General features: G+C 35.7%; 1 protein-coding gene across 1 annotated transcript; it reads right to left on the reverse strand.

The window, feature by feature from the left end:
- Positions 1–2,880: 2,880 nt before the first annotated feature.
- Positions 2,881–8,416, reverse strand: LOC140169227 (receptor-type tyrosine-protein phosphatase epsilon-like). The gene is made up of 5 exons (XM_072192486.1): positions 8,387–8,416; positions 5,583–5,743; positions 4,587–4,722; positions 4,260–4,409; positions 2,881–2,997 (listed from the first exon to the last, which is right to left on the reverse strand). The coding sequence occupies exons 1-5, from the start codon at positions 8,414–8,416 to the stop codon at positions 2,881–2,883; spliced, it is 594 nt and encodes a 197-aa protein (XP_072048587.1).
- Positions 8,417–10,994: the final 2,578 nt, after the last annotated feature.

Here is a 10,994-nt window from a genome sequence, read left to right on the forward strand (position 1 = left end):
CTAGCTCTCCACGCGATTTTTACTCGAGATTTCGCGATCAATAAACTACTAGACCCCAAAATCATAATTCTTCAATAAATGAACCCTCATTATAATTATGCCAAGATGTTGCATTCGATAACATACGTTTGTATAAACTCCTCTATAATTTCGAGTTCAACTGAATCCGTTCATCATGATTAAAGGTATACGAGATTTTCATTATCTGAATCATAGGTATTACTGAAAAATAACACTTTGATGTTTTTCAAAAGTTCATTCTACAAATCATATACTTTGAACACGTGCTTAATTTATTGTTAATGATTTATGTACGTTTTACAAAAGTGCTGTTGATTCAGCCCTCCTTACAACATAACTCAAGAACCACAGGACCTACAAAAGTATATCTGTGATATTTTAATTCTTTAGACGCTCGCTATGAATTGAGCAATGCAATTTTTGCTAAAGCTTACTACCATTCGCAAAATGCTGTGAACTACTTTTTTCTGCTGCTTCGAGCAACATTACATCGTATACCCTTAATAACATAGTTTTCCTACATCAAAAATCGACTATGGCATAGTGTAATAACTAGGAAAAGATGTTAACTCACATGCAGTGGACCGCCACACGCTCGTCACTTTTATTCTTCATTCCATCTTTAACCCTCATAGCCAGGTTTCCTATACATTTCTTGTTGGGAAGCTTTTTGCCATCGTTAGACCAGTTGTTTAAAGCAAATTGAGTTATCTTACGTTCTTCCTACAAGGCAAATGTATAATGATAGAAACATCAGTAAAAACGTAAGATGCTGCATAGAGAATTCGAAATAGAAGAACAAGGAATAGAGAAAAAAATTCGTACATAAAAGAGTGAAAGGCAACATTTGCACGCACAAGTAATAATTATGATTAGTGTTCTTTTCTAAATATACCTATTGCGTTTTGGCTGTAATTATATAATTATATTGCTTACATAATGAAAAGATGTATTAATAAAGTAATGTCGAATCCTACCTGTGTCTCATTTTTCAGTACAAATTCTCTCGTGATGGTATCTTTGTCCAATTTGTATTGAAGCGTACATTCAACGGTCAATGGTCCGAATGTCATAGAGTGTCCTTTGTTTGGCCAATATTGACCAAGTGTCTACAAGAGAAACATCAGTCCAATCTATCTTTCCATCTATTGTTGTTTCGAATGCTATCGTAGATGGCAGATTATCTCTGTCTAAAGGGTGCATGTCTTTGCCATCTAAGATAGCATTCGAAACAGCAATAGATGGAATGATAGATTGGACTTAAATCACATTAAATGTCTTTCATGTTCTGTATATAATGTTACTGGTCTGTTGTTCTAATGGGGCTGGAAATCAACACAATCAACGGAAAGCCAATTATTTTCTAAAAATATAACTTTCGTCAACAAATGGACATGAGGCAGTGTTACACCGATCCCTGTGGTTATGTAGGTACCTTATCTGCAGAATCCATCTGGTTTAGCATGACGATGGTATTGCACTTGTAGTCGTAAACCATTCTCCACATGTCACATACAGTATTAGGTAGAGGCATCTGAGTGGTGAGGAAGACGTCCTTGGTACGGTAACTCTGTTGATGAAATAGCAACATAATATCATAAACTGGTAATTAGGAAAAAAACAATTCATGTTCACACAAGATAGCAGAAGGAACAATATTTAAGGCCACACAAAGAGCCAGAGAAGTGATATATAGAATGTTAGAATAGAGCAATGTAACAGTGAGTGCGTCCTGATTTTCCCATAATGACGAACACCATATTACTATAAACAGTTGCTCTACGAAATTAGTTGATTGAGTAGCGATAATGACAAAACGGCTTTGAACAGAAAAAAGTCGATGAAGTTGCCTTTTAGCCATTATGAGGAACGGTTTATTAATATTTAGAATTCGTCATTATGCGGTGGTAATGACGAGGATTGGCATGCCATGCAGTATCCATGCTACATAATTAGGCTATTCCATTTGATATCCATGATACATCCCTATGTAAGACTTGCCCTTAATCTTCCAAACAGGGAGTATGTATTGCAATTTCAGTTACCACCACCTGTGCGAACGATTAAGGTTATGTCTTACAGAGAGGGTGTTTGGATTTCAACTGGAATAGCCCAATTATCAAACATTGACACAATCGTGAGTGTAAATTGATATTTACATGAATAAATGTTGCGTTGATGTAATCAGTACTGTTGTCACCACCTACTGTCATCAATGATGGTCTATTTTCATCAGCTGCAATCAAAATAGTACAGGTAAAAAAACATAATGAGGGAGAGAGTGACGAAAGAAAGACAACATAAGTATTACAAAGAGTGTTCTTCAGTAGCCATTGTTGTGTATTCATCTGCCAAATCATAGACCATGTTTTAAATGGTCTATGGCCAAATAGTGGCGGTTTTTTACAATTACAATAATTAATGCACATACAATTGTAACTCACTTACAATGCTACTTTGTAGCGTTTGTTTTATTGCAAGGGAATACAATAGCCATGATCAGAATATCGTAAGTAACTTGTGGATAAGATCGTGGTGGACAGTAAGCTCGTGGGTAATGCCGATGTAGACGCACTCGCTATTATAGTCACGACGATTTACCTATGCAACATTCATTGTACTTAAGGCATATCTACAAAAGGTCTCCTCCGTCGCCAGTTCGATTTCGCTCACTTCACACAAATTGTGGAAAGCGAGCGGAATTAAACTGGCGGCAGAGGAGACAACAATCTTATCGTAATAGCGTTAATATTATAGAATCCAGGTTCCATTGAGTTTGTAATTAAACCTTTTTAACTATTTCGATCCTGAGGTAAAGCTAAATTCACAATTAGAGGCTGGCAACGAATCAGAAAATTATCATAGAACAAACGTACCTGGTATTATACTTCTAAATCTATTTTTGTTAATGTTCTCATCAGTTGCTCCTGCCTTGCATTCTTCTGGTTTCGGTAACAAGCTTACGTCTTCTAGATTCTATTGATATAACAAAACAAATGGGCTATACCAGATCAACTCTACTCCTGTGGAAGATAGCTTCCACAAGAGAGTATAAATTTCAAATAAAATGAACACGTTAGGCAGCTCCATTTGAAATTATACACTTTCTAACCAAATGTCAAACTGGATCTTCCTCAGAGGGAGGGCGAGTTTCAAATTGGGATGGTTAATCTGCTAATTCTGTTTGACATTCATACTCCCCTCTGTAAGATCTGTCCAAAATCACTCAGGGAGTGTGGACTTTAAATGGATTTGTCCTAATCCATCAGATTATTTATAACTGTGAAATATTGTTAATGTTACTGGATAAATCAGTATATGTATTGAATTATCTGGCTTAAACAAAATCTCTGGGAGAAAACTCTTTTGAGCATTATTATGCTTCTGAATTTTATGCGTTAAAATTGCTCCTAAAACAAAACTCGATCTCCATATTGCGAAAATACAGATAGAAATGTTTGTTTTTATGGAATGATGTGGGGCCGTATTGGTCAGCGACAACCTGTAAAGTGTCATGAGGCTTGTGGGTCAAACGTCTAGGCGTCTTACCTGTGCATAGCGCACTATATATCACGTTTACTATCATTTATCGTGTTATATGTATTAGGTGTGATAGTTAGATCCAGCATTTGATGGTGGCGGATGCCGGCGCAGAACTTTACCAGATTGCGAATACTGCGATCGGGTTCGCGTGATACGCTCTACAACGCGCTATATAGGCGCGCATCGATCGACAAGTGTGTTCCGCGACGACGCGGCCAATATTGTGTCATAGACGACATCAATGCTAAACCACGCCCATGGACTAAGAAAACTTATTGTGAGGCATCTACTGGGCTACCCATACCCCGGAATGGTGGCATGTTGCCTGTGGTGTCGACGCTAAGTCAGATTTGCGTGATGTAAGCGAACTCAAAAATGGCGCAAATAGCGCGAGCGTACACAAAAGAAACTTTGCCTATATAAGATGGCCGATGTCGCCAAGTCTGAACGTTGTTACGGTATCCGCTGAATTCAAGTACGCTTAGAGATCACAGGCATGGAATATACCAATCTATGTGTTATTAATCAATGGGGCTATCGCATTTCAATTGAAAACAACACCAACTGCATGGGGAATAAGGTCTTGTATTCCTTAAGTGGTATAAGGATTTCAACTGAAATAGCCCATCGGTGTCCAACGGATAAAGGCTTAACGTTCTCGATGAATTGCACATAATCGTAGTTATGATCCTTACCTTGAATTGAATGTCGAATCCAGATTGGTTCGTTTCGGAATCACCAATCTTGAGTTGCCTGAATGTTTCATGGAATCCAGATACAGGTATTGAAGTATCGCCAAACATAACGTATTCAACAAGTGCCTCAAAGATAAACTGGTATTGCTCCTGGAACATTGGAACAGTGTTACGACATATTTTAGTGATTTTAGTTTTACATTTTGTATTAAGAATGTGGTCAATTGGTGTGATCCCACAGTTACAACTGGTATTGTTTTTCATATCTTATTTAACCAATAGAATGAATATGCCATATTAATATTTTGCGGGATTCCACAAACTTACAGAAGTTTGAATCATCTGCATTCGATTATTTCTCATATCAGACACGAACTTAAATACGTCAATCTGCTTCTCGTCATTTGCTTGTTTCATTAAGGACTCTATGGCAATAAAAGTACCTGTACGTCCAACACCAGCACTGAAAAAAGAAAAAAAATTGTCTTATTTGGCATGATTGGGGTTGTAGAAAGTTAAACATCATATTGATGTTGTTTTAAGGGAATAATTAAGACTGGGAAGTCAGGGCAGCAGACTTTTGCAGTAATATAGCTACAACCAGACGCGTACAATTACTGTTCGCTCTGCTGGCTAGAATTGATATGTCCCATGAGTCTGCTGAATTTGTGTAGCTTGCTCCTTTCCTCCTTGCCTTTGTTTTGTCTTTTTTTTTCAGGCATCATTTTTGATCTTTTTGTGTTACCCCATTAAAATTAAGTCTACGCTGGAAGGTAAACTTTATGGGTCATCCTAGCAATTCGGTATTTTGGTGTCAATTTTGATGAATGTATAACTTTTTATTGTGTTGATATATTTTTGTTCTATTGTTTTGATTTGTGCCTAATAAATAAGAATGAATATGAATAAATGAATACATTAATAAAAGAATGAATGAAAGAATGAATGAATGAATGAATGAATGAATGAATGAATGAATGAATGGATGAATGGATGAATGAATGAATGAATGAATAAATGAATGAATGAATGAATAAATGCTGATCGCGTAGTACGCTGTTCCTATATGACTCCATAACGTGTAAAATATACACTACAAGATTCGTATTGTGAACGCCTGCACAGGTACACCGTCGCCAAGGTACCTGACTGGTACACACAGAGTACCAACACAGTACCAATGCTACTACTGCAAAGGAACTGCACAGTACCAGCCAAGTACCTTACCGACCATGTAAATGTGCAGGCGACCCAATAGGAATCTTGTCGTGTAACCAACCACGTTCAGATAGGGCTACGGTTTTATTTGTTTTTATAACAAACCTGCAGTGTACTATTGTTGGTTGCATATCTTCAATTCTGTAGTTGTTAACGATTTTGACAAAGTTGAGAAATGCGGAGCCATTATCTGGAACCGAGAAATCTGGCCACGTTGTATAATGAAATTGACAGACTTCGAGTGTTTGAGATTCATCACCAGAATTCTATTGAAAAAGTATTCAACGAAAGATAAAAATTTAGGTTTTCAGAAATCGGCTATGTTGTGTCATCTATTTATTATTATATCACTTGAATGATAAAGATATACTTTGGATTTTAAAGCAGCATTTGTAGTATAATTAGTCTAGAACGTGGTTTCCAGTGTATTTCGGGAGAAACATCATTTGTATTTGCTGATGAAAGATGGAGTACCATCTGAAAATTCCGAGGTAGGAATTATTTCCTTGTGTTTGGATCAAAGGTTTAAAACAAAATCATCATTTGTATTTGGTAACCACTTACTCAATTTGTCTTAGCTCATGAACTATAGATACGCTGTAGTCGTTAGAGATGATACATTATAAGGGATCCCATATCATGCATATTGTTATTAAATTAAATTGTTATTAAAAGTGAAAATGATAAGCTAAACGCACACAATCGTGTAACCGTGAAGTTGAGTACTAATGGCATTTTTGCTTCAAGCATCAGAGGAGTGTGTGTAGATTCAGAGTCATACCACTCTTCGCCATACATACATTCTCCCATTTTTGCAGAGGCGCCGGCGGGGTTCGAACCCACGCTGCGCGCTGCACTGAGCAGTACTATACAATATTGACATAACACCAGCGCCTTAGACCACTCGTCCGTAAAGGCTTGGTGTCATGATGAAAATTTTAAAATATAATCGCAACTTCATTACTTCAACATACCACGTGACAAGCAAAGACAGAAAACGTACCATATTTTGGAATTTTATTTGTTTAAAAACATTAATGTGTATTAATAGCGCTCAATTGTTGATAATATACAATAAATGAGCCTACGCACAATAGTTTTTTCATACATTATATCGATTTTGACTCGCACGTGCGTGCTCGCCGTAAGTATGTCGGTGTGGCGTGGCCTACCATTTTTCTTGTACACGTCGATGTTTTCATCATTTATACAATAAATCCACATTCGACCCCTAATTTTATTTCAGGAAATAAAACATTAGATTACCATAAAAACGAAACAGTAATCATTGGTTGGGTCTAATGTCATTCTTACATGGAATTTTCAAGGTTTTTTCTATCGTCATTCTCGCTCAATTAAAAAAATATTTTGGCGTATATAAAATTGAAATAAAATTCTCTGCCTCATAAACGACATCAAATGTGCCAAAATTGGGTATCACGAATCGTTATATATGATGTGCAGTTAATATTCAAAACGGTAACCACGCTTCCCTAGAATGTGCAAAAATTAGCATTAAAATTTTTCTTATTCTAACAGCAAGCGTTTCTAGAATGTTGTATGGCGAAATGTGGTGTAATTCAGAGTCTACAAATTGAACAAGTTTAATTATTGAGGTCAAAGGCCACACGGGGGATTAAATTTGAAAATGCTTTGATCAAGCTATGAATTACCAAAAGTTGTTTGTCTGGTCCTAAGGAATAACAAAGTCAATGCCCATGTATCTCCAGGATGCGTAATGTATAATTTGAGATATCAGAAGTCATCATATTCTCGAATCATGTGCCCAAGTTCAACATCCCTATGTAACATTGACAGTTCATAGATCATAACATTAAATCTAGACTTCGTAGATATAGTATACTATACATTTTCTTTTGTCAAGATAGATAAGTTGAGACTATTTTAAGTGTAATTGGATCATTTTGGAAATGTTACCTTGTAGGCCTACAATTTTGATTTTACCCTTTGACCTAATTTGGCCAATACCTTTAATTAGGCATTCTAGAGATATATGACCCTCGACTTTATTACTCCTTGGAATTAACGGAATAACTTGTGATATTGCATAACTTGATTATGCATTTTAAAATTTAATCCCCATTCGAATTCGGAATCCGCATACCCCTGGTCGCTACTTAGGGTAACAAAAAACGTTAATATGCAACTTCACGTGCATACGGTCACTTTCGAAGTGATACGAAATAATGGGCGACGTTACGTGAGGTTAAAACCGCATCACTCCCGGGATGCGCATAAATATTATTCTACATGACAATCGGATCCGCTTCTGGAAAATGATCGCGTAGTGTGCGAATATGGCTCACATGTCACGATGCGTCTGCGCGCACAAGAGTAATTAATCCGCATCTTAGATGTTCGTATTAATGCGGATCTCCCATCCCGTGTGAAATTGTTTATCACCTGTGAAATCCTCTTCAATTAACCCAACCATCGTATTACTTACAGCAACCATCGTAAAATATCGAAGTGTGTAGTCGACGAACACCTCCTGCTTTTGAAAGGTGACCAAAATATCACCGTACTTCTCTGTCTTGTCCGGCCAATATTTATGACATTTTATCTAAAAAAGGAAGAATATGTTAGAATGGCGGTACACAGAAACTTGTTTGCTGTTTTATTTCTTCTTTGACCTGGGACACTCCATCATTTAAAAACACAATTAATCATCTGTTCTTCTTTTACGTACATGCAACTTATGTTATTGCGTTAGACAGTAAACCTTTTTAGTACATGCGCACATTGAACATTGTTTAATTGCGCAGTAAAGATGTGCGATGATGACACCATCTAACACCATAAACGCTGTAGAATTTACCACAAAGGTCAATACAAAGACAAAAAAGACTGAGACCAGTTAGATTTTAGATGCTTTCAAGTTTACTTACTTTACCACTTTCTGTCAAGTTTGTTACCATGACGATTTTACATATTGTGTGTTCCCAGACCATCCTCCAGAAATCCGCTATTGAGACTGAATTGGGACCTGAGTGAGAGGTTATTAGATATGGAGTCAGAACAGTGTGAAAAGGGGACAGTAAGTGAAATCTGATTAAATGATTTTAAATTAGTATGAACCGTCCTCGATGGTGCTTTCTGTTCCGTATCTTAAGCTAACTGAACATTCTAGAAGATGCAAAAACATTATCATATTGGAAGCATTCTACTAGAATTTGTATAAACATATGAAATGCATTTGACCAATTTTATAATATAATTGATCAACAAATAATCTGTGATCTGAAATTTCCATTATGATTTAGTACTATAAAGTATCACGTACAGTATAATCTGAACTTAATTTATTATTTTTGATAAAGTTAATTTACTATCAAAGCAAAATGGTCTAATAACATCTGTAGGGGATAAATAAATATACCTTGACTTGCTATGTACTTCTGCGGCTGCTTGTATCCCTGCATTCAACAACATAATAATTTAATTATTGTCATTGTTTTCTTAGTACTCAAGTTATGATGTTATTATAAGTCTTTTATTTTTCTCGTAACACTTATGGTGCTGCTGCTGCTGCTGCTGCTGATGATGATGATGGTGATGATGATGATGATGATGATGATGATGATGATGATGATGATGATGATGATTTTTAGAGTGAAAAACCTTGAATTACATAATTCGACATTATGCCAAATCATTGACGATGAGTTATTTTTCTCAATATGCTAATACAAATGACACAAAAATGACAAAACACCTTCATTCGTCTAAACTTACATCAATATAGCTTGCATTAATATAATCTGAATCCGGATCATCACCCTGGACCGTTAATTTCACACGTGAATGGTCATCTGCAAAATTCAGAAAATAAATTGACAGCTGAGAATAAGTTGAACACTGAGTGAATAAAACTGCAATATTTGTTTTGAAAAAATAAATAACATTACCTACTTTAAATTGCATTAGTAGTCTTTTAATGCCTAAGTCATATTTTGAGTGCTTTTTTTTAGATGACAAAACTCTAGGACTTGAATATATATATATATATATATATATATATATATATATATATATATATATATATATATATATGTCCTTTACACTAAATATAATTTCTTTAGATTAACATTTAAGAAATTCTTAAAAATAAAAAAATAATAATAACAGCGAAAACCTTAAAATAAAATTTAGAACTGAAGGAGTATGTATGGGTGTGTTGTGATTGGGAGAGGTATATATGTGGGGTGATGGAGGAAGGTGTTTTGGGGTGTTGCATATCTAGCTAGTCATTCTTTAAGCACATCCACGAAGACAACAAATTAAATGGCCAAATTTAGATTCAACCAAAACAGTGATCTTTCTTACATGTGACGATATTTGTGTAGCGGTTCTTTTACGGTTTTTCGGTTTCTGGGAGGCTTCATACGGAAACAAAATTCCTTGTGGCAGCATCTAAAATAAACAAATTAAAAACATTTACCATTACGCTACTGAAATACAAAAGGTATTCTAAGTTCAATAACAATCATTTTTTATTTTTATAAATATGCTGGACTCATTCAGTCATACACCGACTAAAAACTGTTTCTAACATAACACGTGTCACCAGGTTGTCTGAGGCAAAGGACAATCTCTGAAAAGCAGGACTAGTCAATGTTATGATTTAAACGACTCTAGACATCGTACTGGGTCATATACTGTCCGAGGGGCAAACCTGATTTGGTGTCATTCAAAAAGTAATTTTATGAAGAGTGCCCAACTCTTATTTGGCGCAAGAATATTTTTTCGGTTTTCTTACCGTATAATCATTCTTAAAGGTATAATCTTCCTTCTCCTTCTTACGTCTGACATATTCCTTTAGTTCTGTAATGTTAGTAGGTCCAGGAGTGTCAGCCCGTTTACGTGAAGCGTCGTCTCTACTTGTTGGTTCAGTTAAATGTTCAGGAATCGATGTCAAACCTTCAGCACAAATAATGTAAAACGATCAATAATCTAGTTTAAACCCCAAATTACACTCATTAACTATGAAATAGTTAGTCTGCAAGATATATTGTTGGGATTGAGTATAAAATTTAAAATCGTGTTTGCTATGGGGCCCAATGCACTTAATAGATAGGTCAAGTAAAGATGGAACGAGCATGCGATGAAAAATAATCTTCTTTAAATAAGAAAAGCTGTATTATTTATAAGTATTTCTTGAGTTCTCTGTCATATCTGACCATACAGCTCGAATGAGCCGTAAATTCCGTAAAACTGTATTTTGAGTTACAGTGTAAAATGTGTACGAAGGTCGTATGCATTGGTAACTTAAGCCGGCGCGATATCTGTCTCATTTTGATAGTCACAACACCAATCAATAATCCTATTATTGAAAAGGATAATAAGCTTCTACCTTAGATGGCAATAGAATTTTTAATAGCACTGGTCTTTGTTTGCTTTGGCTAAATCCTGTTCAAATGGTGGGTTACCAGGCATTGTATTTTGTATAGTATGTATAACCAACAATTAACAATGAGAGAACTTTCTTGAACCTCG

This window comes from Amphiura filiformis, chromosome 1 (assembly GCF_039555335.1).
Source record: "Amphiura filiformis chromosome 1, Afil_fr2py, whole genome shotgun sequence".
NCBI classification, from domain to species: Eukaryota; Metazoa; Echinodermata; class Ophiuroidea; order Amphilepidida; family Amphiuridae; genus Amphiura; species Amphiura filiformis.

Coding starts and splice junctions, on each gene's coding strand:
- LOC140169227 (XM_072192486.1), bottom strand. CDS start 8,416: ATGGTAACAAACTTGACAGAAAGTGGTAAA. Junction 5,744..8,386: donor ACTTGACAGAAAGTGGTAAA/GTAAGTAAACTT, acceptor CTTTTTCAATAG/AATTCTGGTGATGAATCTCA. Junction 2,998..4,259: donor GATTCGACATTCAATTCAAG/GTAAGGATCATA, acceptor TTATATCAATAG/AATCTAGAAGACGTAAGCTT.